Consider the following 24766-nt stretch of genomic DNA (forward strand, 5'->3'; position numbering starts at 1 on the left):
CACAAAGATAGATGCACTCCAAAAGAAACACACAATACACACTCACTGCCTCTGAAGTTCAGTAGCAAGACGTTTGACTGTACATGTGTGGAGTCTTTACAAAGAAGGGTATAGAAAGAAGAATTATTTATTCAACTACTCCACATAATATACCCTTCAAAAGAGCATAGAGAGGAGCCCAGCTTAGCATAATGCAGTTTATCCCTGAGAGCCCACTCTGTCTGTGTGTGTGTGTGTGTGTGTGTGTGTGTGTGTTTGAATACTGTGTTATCTCGGCACAGAGAGGGAGAGTGTGAACAGGAGAAACAGTCTCCAGGGTGATTGGCCGGTCAATCCTTTTGACAAGATGACTCATTGAACTTGGTGCGGAGGGAAGTCCCATAACACAATGCCTTGTGCATAAAATAATTTGCTGTCGAGGGGTCATGAGAGAACTGAAAAACACTTTGATGTGCAGCGTGCACACCGGGACAGGACAGGCTTTCGCTTCAGTTACGCTGCTCAGGTTTAGCTTTACTGTTACCCTGACATGTAGGACAGTGATGTTTTGTACCAGACGTCTTAATATTGGCCACTGAAAGGTTAAAGGTCAGAGCTGCAGTGGTTTGAGATGATGGATGTCCCAGTGATGCATGTGTGTAGTTTTATGTATTCACCTATTTAAAAATGTATTGTCTTTCTTTCTTTGTCCAATCTTTGCTTTTTTTTCTCATCTAAGTCTATTTTATAATAATGTCTGACTTTGAATTCCTTAAATCTCTTTTTGTTCGTGATATTTCTCCTTCATTTCATTCACAATTTGCTCAAAGGCATCTGCAAAGACAGGATAACTCCATAAAAAGTTTACTCTGTCTAAGCTGCTTCTCTGTCTAAGCGTCTTTCTTTTTATTTCTGATAACAAATTTCTCCACAAATTCAAGTTTACCTCGTCGACTTGCAGAACCTCGAGCGTCTAGCTCCGGATAATTCAAACCCTCTTTTTGATCATATTATTTTCTCTTTTTCTTCCATTCACAATTTTCTTAGAGATAAAAGATGAACGGGCAAAAAGGGGAAAAAATAATAATTAAAAGCAGAACAGAATCAAGTACAATATATTCTGACTATCAGGGCATATTTCTAATTTCAAACAGACAACATTGCTATGCTATGAAGAGAAGCTTCGTTGGATCTCAAAGTTCAAACAAACAGTGTTAGCGACTGAAAGTGAGTCCCATCATCGCCGTCAGTGGGATCCCTGCAAGCTATACGTGGCTTTCTCTTCACAGATTAGAGTCTGACTCCTCCTGGTCTGAAGCTTTGGAAGAAAATGGTTCATTTTCTCAGACACTGATTTTTGCGGCCTTGGGCCATGAGAATAACATAGGCAATTTCTGAAAAGCTGAGTGCTATTTTCACTACATAATTGATGCGCAGTGAAGTAGAATGATTCGGCAGATTTATTAAATTAATAGGTCATAAGATTTATTCTCTACCGTTAATTACAGGTGCACAAAACACACTCAAATCATTGTTCCATTTAAATTCCTAAAACATTGTGTCAAAAGTTAAAAGGAGTTAAATATTTGATCATGGAAATAAATGATACAAGAAACCCACATATCAATTAAAGTCACCACTCCCCCCCCCCCCCCCCCCCCCCAGCAGAATGCCAAAAAATCAGAGAAAACCATTGAATACGTTTATACGCAGATGACACCTTAGTTTACTTACAGAACCCACAGAAGATTCTCTAAAGCCACGTTTCCACTGCATGTTACAGCTCAGCCCGACTCGTACCAGGTGTTCTGCAGATCGTACCCCCTCAGTGATCAAAGCGACACCGCTTGAAACTTCTGTGTAAACGGGAGACTGGCTGAATCCTTTCATCGGCAACCAAACGGAGGAACATCTGCACTTGTAAGGCGAGGTGTACGGTGTAGTTTTGCTGGTTGCTATTAAAAAAAAAAAAAAAAAAGATCTGGGTTGAGTAAAAAAGAAAATGTGATATCTACTGAAGCTAATTTGCTGTTTAAAAATGCCGGGCTTGTGCAGAAGGGCGCAAGTGACGGTTTTTAAAGTGGCATGCCGCTGTCAGACTGTCACACCAGTAACGTCCCCTAATGTGTATTTCCCATAAATTAGAAAATTATACTGCATCGCTTCACTGACATGTTATCTATTGTCATGGCTGGTACTCATTAGGGAAATGGTGCTGTGTGAAGGTATGACCTCAAGAACTAGGTCTTCATTGTGGGAGAAAGCAGTCAACTGTTAAGGAGGAAGTGTGTCTGGCAGATAATGGCCAAACTGGAGCGAAGAGAGAGCGAGCGTGCTTGCAGTGAGTATGAAGTCAGCAGTGACCTTCACGAATTAATGCTACAACTGTTCAAGACCACCTGATAAACATGCAGGGGCTCTGGTTAGCCCCAAAGCTAGCAGCAACAGCTCAAGCTTAAGATGGGCTGACTTTTTAAGATGGACCAGCTATTCTCATAACCGACCGTCAGGGCTGCTTTTCTGGTGGAAACCCCAAACGGACCTGGTCATAATATGTTGATGATGTCCAGTGACGACTAAAACAACTACAAAAAGATGCCCCTGGTGGTAGAAGTGCAGAGCATTGCCAGATGGCTTAAAAACACACAGAAAGCTCTTGTTGTGCAGCTCCGCTCTGTTGAGCAGGATTCGGGAAGGTAAAGAGGGATTGGCAGGGGAGTGGGAGGAAAAGCAGGTTTGCTTTGTTTTGAGCTAAATTCCCTGGACTGTTTCCCCGCTGCCAATCGCACTGGCAGCCTGAGTAATTAGTGTAAACTCACATTGTGTGAATGTGTGTCTGTTGTGGTGTGTGTTTTGTATTTGGATGGGTGTGAAGGCAACATTTGTTTGTAGTTAAAAGGTGGTTTCTCGTTCTGGGTTTTTTCTTTTTACCTTGCATGCACGGTTCATTTGAAAGTAAAAAAAAAAAAGTATTTACAACCAGAACAGTACATTTGATTTTGTCTGGCAGTGATCTTACGTTTGAAGCCCAAGGACACAGTAACTCTCTGGCTTCAGCGCTGCATGCAGGAGGAGAAGCAGCGTGGGGAAGAAGTATGAGAGGACCCAGGAAATGTGTTATGGAGAATAGATGTTGATTTGAATACAGTGACTTTGTAGAATGAGGCACATTTCATCTTCCCTGGAACCTTTTATCTCTGAAGTTATTTTTAATGAAAAGGCATATTGCCAAAAATACACTCCAAGTGGTGATGTTGATACATCTACATGCAAAAAAGTATAAAGGCAAGCTTAACTTAAGCCCTAAAATAATGGTTTAACACTACATGTCCCAGAATTCACCACTCCAGAAGCTACACTGATCCAATGTCAGAAAATGCAAGAAATAACCATTTGTGCGTTCTAATACCCATACTACTATACCATTTAGTATGCAATGAAAAGACTGTCCCAATTCATAGTATGTCAAATACCAGGATGTTCCACTTGTGCAGTATGCAAGCCAGCATTCTTCTCTGGCTATTCTGACCCACAATCCTTTGCACAGCCGATATATGTGCAAGAGGGTCAAAGTTCAAGTTGCAATATAATAAGGATGTCCCAATTGTATGCATAGTGCATACAAGAGTACATACTTTGTAAGGGCAGCTGCAGTACATACTAAAGTAAAAACAAATACGGCTCTGAGAGTGTCAACAGTGAAGTCAAGGTAGGCAATTTAAATGCCACTAACAATGAATACTAACTGCACAGGTTAAGTACCCGATGAGAAGGGGTTTTTATTTCAGTTAATTTTAAATTGTAATGATGGATTTTGCTGTCAAATGCTCACTGTGAAGAAAATACAGAAAAAGGTGCTAATTTAGCAACATTTCACGTACAAGCACAGATAAAAACAGATTTTGAATTTGTTTGAAATGACATCTGTGAGACATTTAGGCGTCAACCTCAAAGCAGGGTGCAGCTGCTATGAACGTCGTTTCAACTTTTGCTTTGCTGCTATATATAAACGTGTTTCCGAAGTGAGTCCAATCCGCTCTAACAGAAGTTAGAACTGGGAAGTGGAGAGAGCTCAGGGAAACAGAGAGGAGGATGATAAAGAGCTGAGGGAAACTATCTCTTTCTGAGGACAAAAGGACAAGAAAACAAGAAAGAATAAAAGACGGCAAAGAGCTGTTTTTATTTTTTACAGAAGTCATCTTTTATTGCCACGTAAGAAAGTCAGAACAATGGTGATATACTGTCAGATGGCAAATCATCAACAAAAGAGAACAAAAATATCCCTGTCATCCCTCCCCGAAATAAGGAAAACAGACACATTCATAGAAACACTATGGTAATATATTTCTGGGACAAAACGTCTGCTATATCTCTTTTTCTAACAATATTTGAACGGTACCAAAATACAGCTTTTTCATAACTTAATGTCACAAATTATAAAGTCAGTAAACAGTAACAGAACGATGGGGCATCACGGTGCATATTATAAGTTACTGTGCAAACAATAGTGGGAGATGGGCTCTACCATAGAAAATATGCTTTACTAGTCATATATGCGGTGTGGGGGCCATATGTATCCACACACACGTATGCATAAATACCACAAACTGGTCCGGACATCAAAAATAGAAAATCGGATCTCGTATAACTTTGTATGTAATGCATGATTAACACCAAAATGAGTTAATCAATGAGTTATTCTATAAAAGGATATGCTCGCTAATGGTTAGTAGTCATATCGCAAATAGCTTATCGATTCTTCAAAGGTAATTAAAAATCCCGTGGCTCTGGAGCAAAGCAGAGTGCAATAACCAGAGTATGTGTTCACATCTGCTGTGATTGATATATTGTATATTTAATATAGGTTTTTTTGGATAGAAATTATACATATAAAGCACACCATAGGAGCAAAAACCCTTTTTAAAACAGATGTTGAGCGTCACTGGACAACAAACACTGCATCTCCTCTGATGTGCAGAAGCTCCGGGTTGGTGACAACACTGCGCGTAAAGACTGATGCTATACAAAGTCGTAAACATAGCTGACGAAAACCCCTTTGATAATATAGTGATATATTGATTTTTTTTGATCATACAGATGCTGCTCCTCCATAGGTTGTGATGTTTACAACCTATCAAGTCCAGCAAACAGCGACGGTAAAGGATAGAAAAGAAAAGCGTGGAGGAGAACCTGGTATAAATGTTGTGTTTGAGCCCTTTAGTGTCGTCCAGATGTACTGTACATATCCCACCTTCTGATCACGAGAACGCTGCTCTTTCTTTCCTTTAATGAAGAGTATACAAGAGAGTATTCTGCATTTTATCTGTTGTGATTAAGGGAAAAAAAAAAGGCTTTCTTCACCGACTCCCCACCAATAAATGAATATTTACAGACAAACTGCTTCGTTCTGATTCAGTCTGACGTCGAACAATCCATGCTTCACATATTTAGCTTTAATGGGATACACAGTGTAAAGAAATACTCAACAGGAGCTGACAAATGCATGTTCCAGTGCATGTTAGTACTGGCCCATCTGTCTGGAGGAATCAGTGATTGATTTGGGAATTTGCTGAGCTGCTGCATTAATGATCAAAACACGTCTGAGAGTCGGTAACAATACTCTAACAACACGAAATGTGTGTGTGTGTGTGAGCCAACAGCCATCTCTGATTCACAGCTTTCCAAATAGCGCTCACGTGCCGCTCACCGCCAACATTTTTGCGATATCAATAATTCAAAGCTTCCTCCCGATCAAGTGTTGACATTAAGTCCCTTCTCTGTCTTTGTGAGCCACTGTGGATTGAAGCTCTGTCGCAGCAACAAATCTCTTCCTCCACGTGTCTCTGGGTTTCTGTGATTAAAGACTACAGTGAGAACTAATAAAGCCCCTCTGGCCACTGGTCCCAGTGCTGCTCCTGTCTCTTATTGAATATTCCTTGTAGATATTCCACTTTGTGGGTTTCTCCCGGCGGCTGGCTGCTCTGCTGAACAAAGGGATGCTTGTTTTTCAGGACAACTTATCTAATGGGGTTGCTTTTTTGTATTAATGGGCGTCTCTCTCTGCTAAAGCAAGAGGGAAGAAGTTGGACTACAATCCCATCTTGATATCCCTTTCAGGTCCTAACTGCCACTTTCTGCTTCTCGATGAAGCTTGTGTGGGCTAGTGGGAGTGTAAGCTTGTGTAATCCTCAGTTGTGTCATTTCTAGTACTAGCTAGTATTAGGGAGGTGAGTTGGTCCTCCAGCTTCTCCTCTGTTTTGTTTTGAGACATTTCAAAGGTCAAAATCTCTCATCTGCCACTCTTGCACTTTGCTATTGGATGTGAATCCAGACAGAAGAAGACAAAACACAGTAAGAGCACGTTCAAAGTGAGCACAGTGGTGGCTACATGGCTGTGAGAGGAAAGGGCTCAGGCAGGGCTCCAGACAAACCTTTCCACGCATGATTTGGTTGCACCCTTTTTGGTTTTGATTAATGACAGTGGCTCAGTCGGTCTCTCCCAACCTGCACTTTCATCATCAGTTGACGGAACCTCTCGTTGTCTTTCCCTCCTCTCTGTCCTCATCTAGCTTAAAATAATCAGCTATAGACCGTAGATGAATAAAGGCGGTCCCGCGAGCTCGCACCTCCCAACGCATTCGCAACTGCTCAATAATCGCGTAACATTTGAACTCGCACAGTGACAGAAAATCACACATGCAACCGGTTTGCTCGCAGTCTGGAGCACCGGGCTCGGGCGATGCAGGACTAAACTGACAGTGACTCTTGACTCTGGTCAGTTGGGGGCACCTGTGCAAAGATGGGTGGGATGTGGGGGGATCAAGAACTGTACCGTACTTTCTGTAAAGCTCTACACCATTGGGTGAAAAGAAATGTATGGGAGGACGCATATGACTGTCCACAGTGGGGATCAGACGGTAACAAGGAGCACAGTGTAGCAGTGTGGACCATGCCAGAATAAGGTAGGTAACTTGTGTTACCAAGGAAGCTGGTCTGCGATGCTTTGTATGAAAGTAAAAGGGGGACAAATGATCCCAGGCTGAATGTAGCTCTCACAAAGTGTCCTCCCCAGACTTGGATTGAATAAAGTGACTCTCTGGTCTGATTTCAAATTGAAAAGATGGGTGTAAACTCAGTCAAAGCATTGCACCCGTAAAAAAACAAAACACAATATAATGTTAATTATTAACTCCAGGTCCCAAGGCTAAAGCACATCCAGCAGAAGCGATAACCCCACATAGCTTGGAGGCTGCATGCTCTACTGGCCTGATTCATGCTGCAGCCTCTGTTGCTGATCAATGTGCCGGTGAACCGCTGCAACCTCTTACTTGGGTCTGATTCCTATAATTAGGCCAATTGAACCTCCACTCTTCATTTGACTTCCATTCAGGCATGGAGAAAAAGAATAATACAGAAAAAACACCTTTGAGGTATGGCAGGCGGAGCACGCACAGCACAATCAAGACCTCACCTACATTCTGGAACTTGTTTGGCAGTGTCACAGTAGGTAGTAAGACACGAAGAGGTGAAGGTGAACACTGACACTATACTGCAAGATGTTTGATACTACAGAGCAGCGAGCCGGGCGAGGGAATGTTGACTAGTTTGACGAATCGCCTGGTCACACCAGAAAGCAAAAATCAACTATCAGACTCTTTGTGGGGCTAGTTGGTGAACTGCCATAGCTAGCTAGCTAGCCAGGAATATGCTAGCGCTAATCAGTCATTTTGTTCTCAGGATTGTACATGATTTTAATAAAGAGTTATTGGAAAGGCTTGAGCAGTTAAGGGATAATAAAGACTTATTTGTACCAGCAACTCCCGTCTTAAACTGTCTGCGAACCATACCTCCAAGCTTCCTCCGAAGGAAGAAGGAATAATGTATTTTTTCATTATGGGGAGCTGATAATAAGTACAAAGACGACGTTTCATCACCAAACTGTGTTGGCAAAATGTAGAAAAACAAGAATGCCACAACAAGGGATGAACACTCTGTCACTGAGCAGCCTGAAGACTCCCTGTGTCCTTTATTCTCTGCTGTTGCATTTTTTGTCTGGCTGACTCTTCTGATGAAAAATGTCAGTCATGACTGCCTCCTGAACCCACTCATCTGTGGCCCTGACCCCATCAACAGCGACCTAGTCAGCGCAACCAATCCCCCGCTTTCTATCAGGTTTATTTTGACTTTTACCGCGAGGGATGATTTTTTTTTCTGTTTTGTTTACCAACTCGTCCCTGCCTGCCTACCAATTGTTCCAGTGGCTGCCTTCGCAGAGCTGAATGGGCTTTAGGGATGGAGCAGTACGTGATGGCGGAGGGTTCATATTTCTACATTTCCGCCTTGCTGGATTAAGTCAATTGGGTCCGATAATGCACATCCTGAGCAAACATTGACCTGCTTCTCAACTCTGTTGCAAACAAAACCACCAGCTGTCAAGAAAAGGAGGAAATAAACACGAGGTGGAGGGAAAAACAACAATATTTGCACAGGATTCTCATCGGAAACAAACAGGTTTACGGGATTGCGACTTCATTTATATACGATTCCTTTTGTTTGGCTTGTTGTTTGAGTTTTGACTTCTTCAGAGACAGTAATCATATAGAAAAGTTGGATTCACACACACACACACACACACACACACACATGTAGAAAAAGTTATCAAGAGTGAAATGTGCGCAGTGTTCAAGAGGACACACAATGGTACGAAGCTGCAAACTGAATTACATTTTTTTGGCACATAGAATCAATCAATTATATTTCCTGCTGGAACAATGCACACGGGGGGGGGGGGAAACCAATCATGAGCAAAGAAGAAGAAAGGGGGTAAAAGGAAGTGAAGAAAAAAGAAAGATAAAGAGAGAAAAGGCTATGTATATTTATATATATATATATATATAAAAAGCATAATATCAGTTATCGCTACAAAGGGCCAAGGTCTGGAGTTTCACAGTCTTTCATGTACAACAGGCGTAGTTACAGTACTGACACTCTCGTCTCCACGCTGCGATGATGCCTGCCGCTCGGCACTGTGGGAGCACAAGGAAAAGCAGAGTCCACCCTGTAATGTGTGTGGGAGTGTGCATGTGTAAGGTGTGACTGTATGGGTGACACATTTTAATGCTCTGATGACTTAAATCCTGTTCCGTGCTTTCAATTTGGTCTCAGGTTTTCAAGTCATGTGACCCTCGAGGCAGCAGGAGGTTCCACAGTGTGAGGGAAAAACATTCCCTCCTGTAGTCCCTCTTATCTTACGCTCAACTGGCTTAGCTGATTCATCTTTTGATTCAGAAGCTGTAATATTAGCCCCCCCCCCTTTGTACCTCACATCTACATGCAGTCTGGATACACAGCGTACCCAAACTGAGTGTAGCTCTGCTGGAGCTGCCAATAAAATGTGTCACACCGAAATCTTATTTTCTCAACAGATTGTCGTGCACTTTTCTTATATTTACATGCTTTAAAATTGCCAATCTGCACCTTTTTTTGTTTGTTTGTGCTTTGTCCAAAACATGTCTGCAAAGACTTCTCTGACATGTTTTCAGCAATCCAACCATAATCTGTCCTCACGCTGTCTTTTTCTATTTTAATTGGACTAAACCTTGTCTGATTACAATGTGATCTCTTTAAAATGCATCTTAATCGCAAGTAAAAGAAGCTTAGAGGTGGATACACCACTTTAGATGGCAAAGTCAAAATGATAACTGTGGCTGCAGCTGCTAATAAATCCCACATCATTACAAAACAAGTAAACAGGCTCACAGAAGGCCTGAGAAGAGTTGGCCTATTTGTCAGACTTAAGGATTTTACGTTGTTTTTTTAAAAATATTTGAGTCATGTAACTCAGATTTTCTTTTTAGCTGGTTGTGAAGTTTTCTCTTCAGCTAGAGCTCGAGTACAGTGAGTGATCTAATCAAGCCTAGTTTCTTGTGGCAGTGTCTTCTATTACAAGTAATGTTGTGTTTTTATTCTTTTCACAGTTGATTATTGCTTTTGTCTATAACTAGTGAAGTGTAACATACTATGCATAATGTGTGCAGAGATAAAAGTTTACTTTTGGTCCACCTAATGAAATATGTTTGGCATATAGTTGCTCAATTGACCCATATTGTATGTGTGGTCTGTGTTCGCTTAAACTATTACATACATAAAACATACTTTTAGTCATTTTGGCCACTTCCAACTCCAACAATTACAACTTTTTACACTATTTATGTATTTATTGTTCAGATTTATTTTGCCTGACAACCTATTCAGCATGCATTGTTATCAATCTGCTTATCTAACTATTAGCAAGAAAGAAAATACATGTATTTCACAAAACTGTTCCTGTATTTGTGCAACCCTCTTGTAGTTTTCTAATTCAAAAGTATTAATGGATCCAAAACTGCACCGTCATTGAATGGATAAGGTGGTTCGTTCCGACTTAGCTGCCATTTCTGAAAGTTAAATTCTTCTCGAGTTTCATAGTACTGTGATGGTTCAAATTCACTGATAAGAATATAATTTTGGGGAAGCGTTGAGTGTTTGAAATGAAAACTGTCAAATTTAAAGATAACACATATGCACAAATTAAACTAAATATCAGCCATCTGTTCCTTAATTCTGAAATGATTGGTATCACTCTTTGAAAACCCTGGTATTTCTGCAGGATATGTTTCTGTATGTTTGTGAAAAAATATGTGTGTGCATGAATATGTGTGTGTACGAGAATCATGCTCCGTGGAGCCTCTGCTAGCTGCAGCACCATCCAGATGCTGCCTCCCTGCCTCCTTATCCCTCCTCTGGACCAGCTGTCACCACACAGCCGAGAACAGAACAGAACAATGCCAGTGTGACAGCCTTCATTCTCTGTGCTGGAGCCTTGTGGAAAAGGGCGACCTTCAACTGTAGATCTTATGAAGGCGCTTCTGAATAGCAACAGTACAAAGCCCTGCATGTGTGCAGTCCAAAGCCCAGCACCCTTATCATGTCTGTTTCAAAGCCCTCAGGAGATTTGTGGGGTGAATCATAAGGGAATGTTTTTTCTTCTAAACCATTCGACGCTTTGTTGGGCAGATGAGCAGAACTCTAGTTGTGAGGTTTGAGGGTAAACTTGCTGTTTTTCTTCTTTCCCGTGATGCTTCAGTGCTTTACACTTAATCCCTTATATTGCTTCTCAGGTTTGGTTCGTAAAGCCAATCCATTTTATTAGCGGTTGTCCACTTTAACATCTGTGTGTAGTTGCACTGTAGATATAACCGAGTAGATATTGGCTCTGAGACAACACTCTAATATCCCCACAAAAGTACATACATCGCCGCTCTGTAGGCTCTTCGAAGTTATGGTTACAGATGCCACCAACTTGGATGCCATCCATTTGGCAACAAAGGTCTGTCCAGTGATTTGATTGGTGACCACTCACTGTCCCACCACATTCACCAGTATACCAACGAGCCACACAAACACACACACAGATCTGCACCTTTGACCAACGCAGGGGGTTGGTGTCTCCACTCGGTGATTACTTGTGCCACCACTCCACATGCATCTTTTCCCCCTCTTTTTTTCCCTTTCTTCCTCACTCACACAGTCACTTCTGTCTTGCTGTTGGTCACAAAGTATGGCTGTGTGGGGAGGAAGTGTTGACTGTGGCTTTGGCCTCTGGTGCTTCGAAGCTGATTGGGCTCAAGCACGGTACACTGAGGCCTCTTGTGCCCATAGGTCTTCCTCCGTCCCACAGTCTCAGTCCCATCCCAGGCCTTCAGCCCCAGCCCCATCGTATGCCCAGCCGCGATTGTGTTGGAACTGTACGCCATTGGGCGGCCCATTGTAGCCGAGCCTGGGCCAATGGCGGTCTCTGCAGCCCTGGACATGCCCAGGGACATGCCACCTGGCATGGTCCCTGCCATGTGTGCCAGGGAGGTAGCCCCAAGTCCTGGCGGCCTGCTACTGTGGCTGTGACCATGACTGTGAGTGTGAGAGCTGTGAGAGCTGTGAGAGCTGTGGCCCATGTGACCATGGATGCCTTTGTGTTTCTGGCCATTCGGCTTGAGTCCCCCTCCTCCGACACCTGCTATGTGCCGTTCTGTTGGGAGGGTTGAGATGGAAGAGATAGTAGGCATCTCAGTGACATAGGTGGCCACTGGCTCAGGAGTCAGTGGACCCAGGGAGGTCATGGTGTTCATAGGGGTCATGGAGGTCATAGGATTCATGGAGGTCATAGGATTCATGGAGGTCATAGGAGTCATGGAGGTCATAGGAGTCATGGAGGTCATTTGGCTGAGGGAGGTCATGGGAGTCATAGAGGTCATGGGCATCATAGACGTCATTGGGGTCATGGAGGTCATCTGGTTCATGGTTGGGTTCATGGAATTGGAGGCCATTTGGTGAGAAGCCATGGGGTTGTTGGTCATCGGAGGAGTCATCGACAACATGTTGCCCATGGAGGGTCTGGAATTGCCCATGGAGGGTCTGGAGTTGCCCATGGGTTGGAGAGGAAGCCCGCCCTTCGATGGCAGCTCCACCATTAGCCGACGCTTGTTGTAGACTTCACCATTGTACTTGGCAGCTTACAGGAGAGGGAGAGAGAGAAACAGAAAGTTAATGAAAATATTAAGTGGACATATAAGAGCTGCTAAAGAACACACTTGAAATATTGGATTAAATGTTGAAATCTAAATGAATTTGCTTTCTCCAATTTGGCTGTTTGTAGACTGTCGGTTGTGAAAAAACAATATCCTCAGTGTGTTTGTTTTGCTACTCTGGAACAGAATGAAAATAAAACTGTTATATACGAGAGTGACTCATGAAATAAGACTTTCAGCAGTTTGCAGATCAGCTGCACACTGGCAGAAGTTTGGATAGAAAACATCCCATCCCCTTTTACTCCCACAATCTGAAAAGATCATATAACAAACCCCAAATATACTTTGTTAGTCAGCCCTCATCTACTGTAACTGACCAAGCAGGGTGTCAAGGCTACTGTAAACGCCTGCATAAAGAGGCCCATCGTGCCACCGGGGGAGTGAAATCAAAAGGAAAACCTTGAACGTCTCCTCCACCTCGCCTCTTCCTCCTTTGTGAAGCCAAGAAAACATCTCATTTATGCGTGGTTGGAAGATGTTCACTATGATTAACAAAAAGAGAGCATGGAGCATGTTTTTCCCCTTTTGACACAGACTATAATAAGGAAGAAGATGTCAAGTAGACCTTGTTGACTGCCCTGAGTGCATTTCCAGAGGTACAGTGCTTTGTGATGCAAAGTTATGGATCTGGTTTTGTGCACGCAGCATTTGACATTTTTTTCTTTTTACAAACCAGTGGCATAAAAACCATTACACTATAGTGGTCAGTCTTCCAACATGGTAGCATGTCCTTTGTACAACTGTAGCTCAAAAACATTGAGTGCGAGGATGTTATTTCCCTTTCCACATATAATAAAGCAAAGGGGAGTACTGTTTTTTGTGAATGTGTAACAGGGTTTGTACGGCGTACGACTCCACTTGCCATATATCAAGCATGTTGGTTCATTGGTTCACGGCTGCTCTCTGTCAGTAGCTAAATATTGCGAGTGACTACGTCATTTTTGGAGTTAGAATTCCTATTAAAATGCACCCTGTATGAGGCGACAGTGCTAAATCGATCATATAACAAGTACTGCATTTGGTAAACAAGCCGCTAGCCACTAGCTAAAATAATTCTTGATTATTTGTAGTGTGCTTGATCTGAGCGTGACGAGCCAAATGTTTGACTGACCACCAAATATAATCTGTTCCTTTTGTAGAGAATAAGTGGCAGCACAAACAAAGACACAAGCCTCCTGAGCATCATTCCTTGAGGGGTTGCTTAATCAAGTCAAGTTGCATACACAGCACAGAAAGTTGCCGAAAAAAGCCAAGTGAAATGGGAAAAAGAGTGTGAGGAAATATGTGTGTGTGTATATACAGTATAAATATACATTATATACATGCATGCACATACAAAGTCACACCAGCTTCTATCTACCAAGCGTCCCTGTGCTCTGTGTTGGTGGAAGCATCTTCATATATCTTCTGTGTCTTTGTGTGTGTCTCTTTAGCCTTGGAGCAGTCAGGTTTAAAGCCTCAGATTTATTCCTCCCTCTGTCAGTCACTGTCACCAAGCTACAGTCTTTCTTATCACTGAGAAACGTGACCTTTTTTTCCTGTCGAATTCACGTTCACAGTCGAGTCATTTCTCTTTCGCCCTTGTTGCCTCCGCGTCCTTGAAGATAAAGTTAACACACTCAGCGAGTTTGCTTTACCGCTGTAACTATAAATCTACGTTATCACTCTGTGAAATGGGAGAGAAGCGAGTGAAGGGAAAGCAGAGGTGTTTGTGAGGAGGAGGGGGGGACGCAGAGAGGCCGCTAGACCGCCCCAGGGGATCAAACCTGCTCAGGCGACAGGTGAATCAATCCGCCGGCAGTCGGATCGACGCTGCTCACATCCAGCGGCGTACGTGAGTGGAAACGGAAAACAACGCTGTATGCCACAGAGACTAACATGCATTATGCGTCAGAAAATCAAGCACTGCTTCTCTTAAGTCCCCAAGTGCCAACGACAAAAGGACATCATTAGTGTTAGACCAGACTGTCAATCTGCTCTTTATTAGCCATCGTCATTGTCTACTTCCAAGAGTTTATTAGTCTTAAAAACCTCTTTTTACAATTTTAAATATGTATTTGCAAGGACCAAACCTAATATATTCCTGACATGTTTTAGTATTTTCTGTAAATGGGTGGATCTCCCTGTCATAGTGCTGCCACCCTACTCAGAAACATCCATTAGTCTGGGACCTTTATTGTTTTAGGATTAGGTAAATGCTGTCTGTGAGGCTCTTTCACTCTGGAAAATGAACTCTTAACATCAAGATAGTTGTATTGTTTGGCAGGAAAATGCTCTTAATATAAAGATATTCCATGTTGTGGGGGGGATGTGGGATGTAGTCTGAACCCGGCTCTCTGTAGGAGATCTGCTGCTATGTCCACTGTGGAAATACAGTAATGTGAGGCAAAGACAAAGCTGGAGAACGTGACATCGTCTAGTTTCAAACACTTGAGCGCCGTTACGCTAAGAATGACAATGTCGCTGTGGAAATATTTCAACAATTATCGGATGGGTTGCCAGTCATTAATGGTGCCCAACTGACTTTTCCTTTAGTGCCACCAGGAAGTTGACATTTTTGGTTTTCAGTGAAATATCTCTGGAACTACAGGATGGATTGCTATGAAATTTGGTACAAATATCCACGGTGTCCGGACGATGTGTCCTCACGACTTTGGTGATCGTCTGACTTTTTTTCTTCAGTGGGTCAACATTTAACTCTGTTCCATTAGCCTCAGCTGTATTTTGTGTTTAGTTCCAATCAGCAAAAGTCTTTTCTACACATCTAACACGCCAAACTAAGGTGGAAAACATAACTGCTTGTTGACTTTGTCAATGAGGTCATGTTCCCATGCTAGCATAAGCATACCCATGTTGCATCAAATCAAGAAATAAAAAAAGGCTGAAACTTTCTGCCTCCGTGTTCCATTTTAGAAACTCATTTGCATGTAAAGAGCTTATAGGAGATTAAACGATAGCTGAGGTGTGATGATATATGTTTTTAATCTACATGTTCTCAACATTTGTTATATTTTTTAATAATTTCACACCGATAAAGATCTTTTGAAAATGGAGTCCTGCATACAAAACACTGCAATAAGCAGCAGGTGGGGTTTGTGGAAGTCTGAAGTTGTGTTTTGACGAGTGATAGTTTCCTTCTCTACAGTAGTTCCACCCGTCCCCAGTAGCCGTCAGACTGTACTGGGAAGCTTCCAGTTTGAGAGAATGAAGATTTACTTCGCAGACTACCCATGAGAATCTTATCAAGAGGCCTGTAGAAACACGGACGTCTCTTCAGGGTGTTATGGCTGTTTTTAGATTTAGCGTGCATTAGACATTGGGCATAATTGGTTGTTTGTTCCTGCAGAAGACTGCATCCTCCTCTGGGCTGAGTTACAGGTCTGCATCCAGGGACCTTTGTTCGCTAGTTCTTGCCTTAGCTGCAGTTAGAATTCAATAAAGTGACCTTATGTAGATGCACAGGGGGACAGTGGAGAGGGCTATTGATTGACAGAACAGAACTGTGGCTTATCAGCCGGACCAATGGAAAAGTGGCAATTAAAGCAACAGAAAAAAGGCGATTGGAAGTAGTTGGGAAAATGTTGTTGATCTTAGACTTAGTTTCTCATGGGGTCAACAGGCGGAGAGAACACCAGACTGTGAAGCTGAGCAGAAGCAAAGGGAAGCAAAGTCCATTTATGTTGCTCAAGATTAGCGGAGCTCACACAAAAGTGACTTTTGAAAGAGCCACCGCTGGCATTTTGGGTTTGTTTGCTGTCATTTAGTCTTCCTCCCTCTCCCTCTCTCACTGCACACACACATTTTTCACAGCTTGTGTGGATTGGCAGCTTGCCTCCTGGAATCCCAGGCTCCTGTGCTGTATATCTCTGGACAGGTTTCCAATCATTTCATAGGAGCCTCTTTGAATACCACTTGTGGAATGGAAATCTGTCAGTCAAGTGTGAGCCTGAGCCTGATGGGGACGCGAGGCCTCCCTTCAATTACAGAAATGGAATCATATATGAGCATCTATAACGGAGGATCAAGATTAGAAGCCCAATGATTCTTTAAGGAGCGATATGGAGCTTGATGGATTGAGGAAGGGGCGGGGGGCGGATCAGGGGGTGAAGAGAAGATGGTTTGTGTGGGAGGTTGAGACAAAAAAAAAGAGAAAAGGTGAGGGGGAAATGCAGACTAGAGGGCAGGAAGCGGATGATAAAGGCGCCGATATGAAAGAGATTGGAAATAGAGCGAGCTGGGAGGGAGGGAGCAGGAGGAGAAAAGGTGAGAGGAAATGAAGGGGGCAGAGGAGGAGAGACAAGCGAAGGACTGGAGGAAAAAAGATGAGGGAGAGAAAAACAAGCCGAGACATTAATGGTTCGAAGAGCAAACGGGAGAAAAATGTTCCAGGATAAGTGGTGACGGAAGAACGAAGGCCATTTCAGATATAAAGCAGCAGAGAGGAGAAAGTGGGTCGGAGAGGAGTTGAAGAGAAGGAAGCAAAGATAATTGTGAGGCTAGCTGAAAGGTTTGAACGTCATTTCTGCATCGCTTCCGGGTCCTTCGCACTCTTCGCAAAAAGAGCGCCTTGTTTAACGCCACAAGTACAAAAAGCTTCATACTACTTCCAGCCATTTCTCAGAGCCTAGCACAGCTTTTTTAGATTGATTTGATGCCTGGAGGGGCAGTCACTGCTTTCAGAACATGTCGGTACGTTTATACAAACCAGCTTGCAGAGTTAACGCCGCTGCAGAATAGTAATCAGTCACAGTGAACATGTAGTCTGTCAAAGAATGTTCTGAGAAATTATTTCTGTGTTCATGAGAACAGAAAAAGATGGTACTATGGGTGGGAATATCTGATTTCTATTCCGATTCTTGGTGTTTGATTCATCAATTATTGATAAAAAAACGATTACGTCAATAAATATAAAAAGGGGATTTCAGGCTCTTAAGTGCATTATGTGCTGAAATGCAATAATGAGACACAGCTGGCAGCTGTTAAGTGAAGTGTTCTTGATGAGGGTCACCATCAAACACAAAGAAGCAGAGCCAGGTGTGTGGGAGAACGCAGCTTCTTTATATGAAGACGATAACGGCATTCATTTGGAAGAATGTCGCAGTCTCATCACTGGCTTGACGTCTTTTGTAAAACATTAGTTGCTGCTGTGTCTTTGCAATGAAAGCGACTGTTTTGTAAAGAGTTGCAGTCTGATTGGGTGTTGGGGAATGAATTATGTATGAGTTATTCAAAAAGATACTTCCCCTTTATCTTGCTAATTGTTTCGTTTTGTTGTTTTTTAGGATAAATTACAAGCTTTCTTTAATAAAGGGGGGAGGACTAATGTCATTTTAAGATGTTTTTAACCATTTAAATGTGTTTTTCTTATTTGGCTTAAAATAATATCTGGAACATTTTTAATCCACGACGCACATTTCTCTCTATAGTTTGTTTCTCCCGGTTTGAATCGCAGACTCTATACATTTAGAAACAATGGTTTTGAGCAGCACACATTGCCTCCGCTGAATACTGTTCTCTAGATTTGTAATATTTAACAAACTGCAGTCGTTTAGCTTGAATTAGCCTCTTCCTTGTTCCCTTTTCCCATCAACCTGCCTCATCCATTTTCCCGAGAGTCAGGTTGCCGTCCTCAATCCCCAGAGCATGTGCTGCATCCATCTGTTGGTTTTTATGTGCGCTTGAGATGAAAGGAAAGCTGTAGCCTAACATCAGAGACGGAAATTTTGTTCTGTTGGCATTTCAGATAAATGAACAATTTTCTGCAATCAAACACAGCTGTAGCTCAAAAATATCTATTGTGTGATGTCTATATTTGCCCTGTTATCTGGGAATGAACAAAAATACACCGGCACACAACATGACAACAGACGCCAGGGTCCAGGGCTCAGGATGACGCCGTTAATCGCCATTTGTATCGGTGTCCTTGCACGGTGTCTCTCCTTTCAAACTCAAACATGACTTTGTCCACCTTTTTATTATTCATCTGTTTCTCTGTTTTTAAATGTTGCTGGCTGTGAAATAAACTGCTACAATAATTACACAGCATCGTCTTGGTTCCACGGCACAAAGCTCCTCATAAACAAGCAGGGTAAATCTATTACTGTAACATGTCTGGGGATGAGTCACGGCCCTCTGCGTGCCGTGTGGTGCACGGAGTAACATTTAGATTTACAACACAGAGAATATTCACACCTACATTTGTCATCGGAATCAAATATTTTTTACTCTGCTGCTTGGCATGAAGGGAAAGGCACTTCAAAGACCAGCTGATTATTTTCTAATAAATACAGACGAATGGCATCTTGCAGCTGTTTGTGCAGACGTGGAGATGTGTTTGTGGATGATATCTGGTGTGAATGGGCTAAATTCAAGTGAGGCCAGGGTACCTGTCTCGCATAAACAAGCTGACACACACCAGCTGAAGAATTCACAAGTCAATCTCCAATTAATTCAGGTTATGAAATAGTGATGCCGCTGCCAATAGCAGAAGGGCTCGGTGAGGCGCATTCAAATCAGCTGCAACTGAGCTCATTGAGTTTGGTGGCATTAAGCTGTCAAACAGCTTGATCAGCAGGCTGCTTCTGGTTTACAGCGCGTCCATTTTTGGTGGTGCAATCAATAACACCTGTCGGATCTGCCTGCAGGACTGCTGGAGACCGCTAGAAAGAAATCCTTCTTTTGTGTTTGGATCACAAAACGTCCACTTAACTATAATAACAACTAGAAACATCTCCTGCAGGTGTGTTTGTGTCTCCTCCCAAACAAAGAAGAGTTGAAGCTCACTCGATGGCGGCGAAGAAACTGGGATTTATTCATCTATGGAGATAAGCTGCAGATGCTCTGACTATAAATGAGACTATTCTTTTCTATGGACGTCAAGACAAAAAGCCAAAATGTGTCCTGCAGCAGACGAGGCCAGGCTTGTTTTCAGCCTCACCGATTGCCAGAAATGCCTTTTTGTTTTTACTGCGGCCTCTACCGGCCGGTTAAGGGAAGTCAGGGGTCAATGACGCTATGAAACAGTCACTAAAATAGTTTTTTCAAACATTGTGAATCACTGCAACCGTGAGAGGTCCTTGAGCATACAGTCACAAATGTGCACAAAAGGTATTCGACTAAAGAGTCCAGTAGTACGAGAGATCAGCTGCGGACAGACGGTGTATATGGTCTACAGTGACTCCGCTGACCAGAATAAGGGGAAGCCCCAACATTCATTGTGATGATGAAACATCCCAACACTGCTTCAGTCAGAGCCAGCAGCAACGAGCCGTTTAAAACAAACACAAAAAAAACAATAGCAGAACATAAAGTACACGGCCCATCTCACGCTGTAACTGTTCTTCAGCTGGTGTTAAATTAAAAGATAATAAGGCAACATGACAGACACTCACCCACAGCCTTCAGGGAGGCGTACTTGTTGAGATCCTTGTTCTGCTGCTGCTGCTGCTGCTGCTGCTGCTGCTGCTGCTGCTGCTGCTCGTAGACATGAGCCAGCTGGTTGAGGGCGGGGTAAGGGTGCTGCTGACCCATGTTTGAGCCCGCTCCCACATTGTTGTTGATCTGACCACCCTCTGTGGGCAAGGACACATGACAGCACAAGGTTAGAGTCGTTGACAGGTTAAAGCTCCACATGCACTTACATAACACCCCCCCCCCCCCCCTCCCTCCCCTCTTGTTATACTGTAAGATCTGCCGCTTTATCTGCCCGTCCTCGACATCTCTTAACATCCATTCACGTCAGCACCGTGGACTCTGGCCATCTTTCTACAGCTGCAGCCTATTATATGTCATGCTGCCTAATGCACATTTGGACAGAATCCAGAGAGTGTATGTGCACACTGATAAGCTGCATCTGCTGTCTATTACATGAGGCTTTACCACTAACTGGACCATGTATGCCACTACATTTCCGTCAGTATTATTGTAGCAGAATACAGATTTCAGTATATTGCTGTGCATTTGACTTCTCAGCCTAAATATGGAAGGTTAAAAGCAACAAGAATTGTCTCAACATCGGGTTCTGTTTGAAATTTTAAATGATAAATTCAAAGGAATATATCAAATATTTTTTCCGGGATTCAAAGGATTTCTTACCATAAAGGAAGTTTGATTTTAAAAACATCAAATTCATCATCAATCTTTCATATTTGTAAGATAATGTGTGTGTACTTTTTTTTTTTTTGAACTAGACAACATTTTCTGATCCTCTGTTTTTCAGCATATCCTCTCGACAGCATTTCTTACGAGTCGTTCTCAGGGAACCATCCGACCATCTTTTAGTGCTGACCTGAGGTTAATTCCACCGCCGTGGCGGGGGAGAAATATCTGTCACATGCAGCCATTTCGTCCATTTTAACGTTTGCACGATCTTCTGCACTCAAAGCTGCAAATGTTAAACGCTCGACAATCGGGCCCCGGTGCTGTAATCGGGGATGAAAGTGTGTGATGGAGCTACTTGTTGAACCGTCTGCATTGTTCACAGATTCCCGGGCAACTTGAACCTTTTTAAGGATTCAAGGATCATTTATTTATTATATCTAACAGTAGTGGGTTAAGGTGTTACAGATTACTCAATGTGGAGCTACTAATCTTTCCACTTGTTTCTGTCACTACTTTCTGTTAGTATGTGAAGTTGCCTGTTGCTGCTTTAAAAGGAATTAACTTTCGTCGCCTGCTCACGGTGCAGGAAGTCTTATATTAAATACATTATCCTGGAAGCAAAATGTGCTAATGTATTCCCTTTCATTTAATAAGCGATAATTAAATTTCGAAGGTGTGTTGAACGCACAAGTCTTCATATTTGCAGCACATACAGTGAGGAATAAGTGTTGCAACACTGCACAGATCTGACTTTAAAGCACAGACGACTTCCAAGGACACTCTTCTTCAGCATTGTTCTCTCGCTGCGCTGACGGATAATTGTAAATTCCTGTTTCTAAAGGCGAAGATACCTTTGCTAAGTGAACACATTCTGTTAAAAGCCCCAAATACTGCCACTGGATCATTTGAGAAGTAAGAACAAGTTGAGAGATGCAGAGCGGGGGGGGGGGGGGGAACAAGTGGGAGAAAAGTGAAATGGAGAGGGAAGGGGATGCATAAAAAATGAAGAGAGGGAGAAGGAAAGTAAAAAAAAAAATGGCTGCCAGGGAAACAAAGGAGGCGTGTGGAGCTCAGAGGGAGCCAGACAAAATCGTTCAGGCAGAAAGCACAAGAATAAAGACGGACAGTAAAAGATGGACAGTCTCAACACAGACCTATAAATACAATCTCTTCGTCCCCTCCTCTTCCTTACAGCCCTCTCATAGGTGCTCACACAGATTGGCTTTTTGTTTGTTCCACAGCAAACAGCAAAGGAAGTCATGTCAGTCCCACACTATGTATTTCCTCCCTTTCATCTCAGCGGTGCATTGTTGAGCCACGAGGTGCGTTCAAAGGCCGGTAAACCTGCACAGCTGTCGATCCAAAGCCAGTTGTGTTGTTGCTAATGAATCACTTACCTAACCCGCGCAGAAGAAAGAACAAGAGACAAGATTCCCCATCGGGATGAAATGTCCCTTGGTGAAAGGGACACATGTGATGTAACGTCATACAGACATCTGGTTTACAAAAGGCGACATCAATGGAGACGCCATTGATTCACGATCATGCTGAAGCCCTTCTCTTTCATGCACCTAATAGAATCTTCATTCACCACAGCTGCGATGAAAGCCGGTCCTCTGCTTCGCTTTATCATAGGACGCCAAAATGGCTGGCACGAGGTCACCAATCTTCTCATTTCATAGTGGATTTTGTCGGGTTTCAGAGCACGATTGTGAAACGGAACATCCTACCAAAGAACTGCTGCACCTCCTGGTTTTCAGGCACTCAAACATGTACATGGAAAAGAGACTACCGTACATGTGTACTGTATACTGAATCGTAATGCTTTATGATGTTGACAAATCAATGTTAAATGGTAAATGGATGCATTTATAAAGCGCTTTTTCCAATCTTTACGATCACTCAAAGTGCTTCACAACACATGTCAGCATTCACACGGAGTCAGAGGCCACCATACAAGGTGCACATCAGCTCGTCAGTAGTGATAACCATTCACACACACTCACACACCGTTGGCCATCGTGGTTCAGTATCTTGCCCAAGGACACTTCGACATGCTGACTGCAGGACTGGAGATCGAACCACCGACCCTCCGACCCTCCGACCGGTGGACGACCACTCTAATATAAAAGGCACAGTCACCCAAAGAAAACTACAAAACCAATGTGTTAACTGGACTTATGTTTGTTCCTGCCAAGCTGGCTGGTTGTTGGCTGAGGTAGATACAAGCTAGCAATTCAAATTACAGCTTCGCTGAGCTACAGATGAACATGTGGTTACAACTGAGGAGCCTTCTGGCTTAAAGTCATAGTTGGACATTTTGGGACGTTCGCTTTCTGGCACAAAGTTGAATGAGAGGATTGAAGAACCAGCCTGGTCTCCTAAAAATGACATTCCCATACAACAACACGTCCCTATGTTTTGAGGGAAACAACGTTTGTTTTGACGAATCACAGATGTGTCTCTAATAAAAGTCAGTGGAGGTTGGAGTGGTAGAGACTTTCTCCCAGGAGATCTGTGTTTGTGTCCCGTGTGAAACCAAATAAAGTAACATTGACTTATTTTAATGAAACATTAAAGGTTCAATGTGCAACTCCGAGTCACCTGCTCCAAAGGTATAGAGGGCAGTATTTCACCTCCAAACTGGGTCCACACATTCTCTAATGTTCATATTTCAGTTGTAATAGTTTGCCATAGTTATTGTCATGGTGACGGCGCAGCCAGGAGAGCAGCCCGCCGGGGACGAGAGAGGTCGGCAGAGCCGGTAGCCGGCACTCGGCAGCCGTCTGCGTCAGACGGAGCTCAGTCAGCGGCCGGAGAGACTTGAGCTCAGCCAGAACAAGTCCCAGGCGGGTGTCACAGCGGGCTGCTGGACCTGTGTACCGGCAGCAACAGGGAGTCTGCAGTTCCCCGGTGCTGCGTCTGAACTCAAGCTACCGACAGATGTACGCTCAGAGAAACAGCCTCCTGTCAGCTGTGAGGACGAGGAGAGGTGGCGCGGGTCTCGTTTCTGCCACTTTGAATGTACTCCAATAAACAAAGTATAAAACCGACACGTGGCTGTAACATTTACAAGCGAGTCCAGCAGCTGTACTTCTTCTCTCTCTGTACTGAGACAGAGTGGAGCTGCAGTGACTCACTATCACCTCTAGAGGAACAAGTGGTATTACAGGACTGGACGGGGCGGAGCTAGCTGTTAGCATGCTAATGTCAGTAGATATCTCTGCAACACTCTGCAACTGTTTCCGTCTTGTTGTATTGGAATGTAATTTTGTAAGACACAGGGTTGCACCTTCAAATGACAGAAGTGGAGTGTGTACACTGTTCATTACGCTGCCATGCTGCTGCAACTTCTCCGTGAAGCATTGCAATGAAAAATAATTAAAAAGATTACAGTAAACAAGCGTTCTAGTCCAGATTTTGCCCTAAAAACCCGCCGCTTTATCCAGCACCTGTTAGAAAGACTGTCATCCATTTTCCAAGCAATTTAAAAAAAAAAAAAAAATTAAAAAGCAATTCAACACCTCACGAAGTAAGAACAGTGATTCATACAAGAATTTGCAATAAGTAGCTGCTCGGGTTACAAATTGTGCTTACAATAGATGTGCTTGTGGATGTATTGGACTTGCTGCTAATTGTCCCTTTAGAAACATTCTTTGCCAATTTATCTCTATTGCTCGTGTATAAGATCCAGGACAAGGATTAATGCTGTGAACTGCTGCTCCCTGTGAATCACACTGTCCCACAGTTCTCTCTCTGACAAACAATGCACAATCTTTTCTCCTGTGGTTCTCTTTGCTTACAGAGTGCTGTAATTATTTCAGGTTCAAAGAAAAAAGAATTTGCTTCCAGTTGTGACAAGGGTGACAAATTTGAGCCAAAACACACATAATTGTCAGCTCATGCAAATCTTGAAAGATAAAAAGAAACAGATCTAACTATTCTTCTACTTCTGCTCCCCCATCTCATTGCAAAAACCTCTCAACCCTGTGTTTTGATCTCAATGAAAAGGATCACACACACACACACACACACACAGTGAAAACAAACACAGCTCTCTGATA

General features: G+C 43.0%; 1 protein-coding gene across 1 annotated transcript in view; it reads right to left on the reverse strand.

The window, feature by feature from the left end:
* Window positions 1–4146: 4146 nt before the first annotated feature.
* shisa9a (shisa family member 9a) overlaps window positions 4147–24766 on the reverse strand; it is a 47799-nt gene continuing 27179 nt past the window's right edge. Inside the window, exons 3-4 of the mRNA XM_029456099.1 lie at window positions 19994–20173; window positions 4147–12526 (exon numbers count right to left, since the gene is read on the reverse strand). Coding sequence (XP_029311959.1) covers window positions 11541–12526; window positions 19994–20173 — 1166 coding nt within the window. The 3' untranslated portion in view covers window positions 4147–11540. The remainder of the gene's footprint in view (window positions 12527–19993; window positions 20174–24766) is intronic.

The sequence above is a fragment of the Cottoperca gobio genome, chromosome 19 (genome assembly GCF_900634415.1).
Source record: "Cottoperca gobio chromosome 19, fCotGob3.1, whole genome shotgun sequence".
Lineage (NCBI taxonomy): Eukaryota > Metazoa > Chordata > Actinopteri > Perciformes > Bovichtidae > Cottoperca > Cottoperca gobio.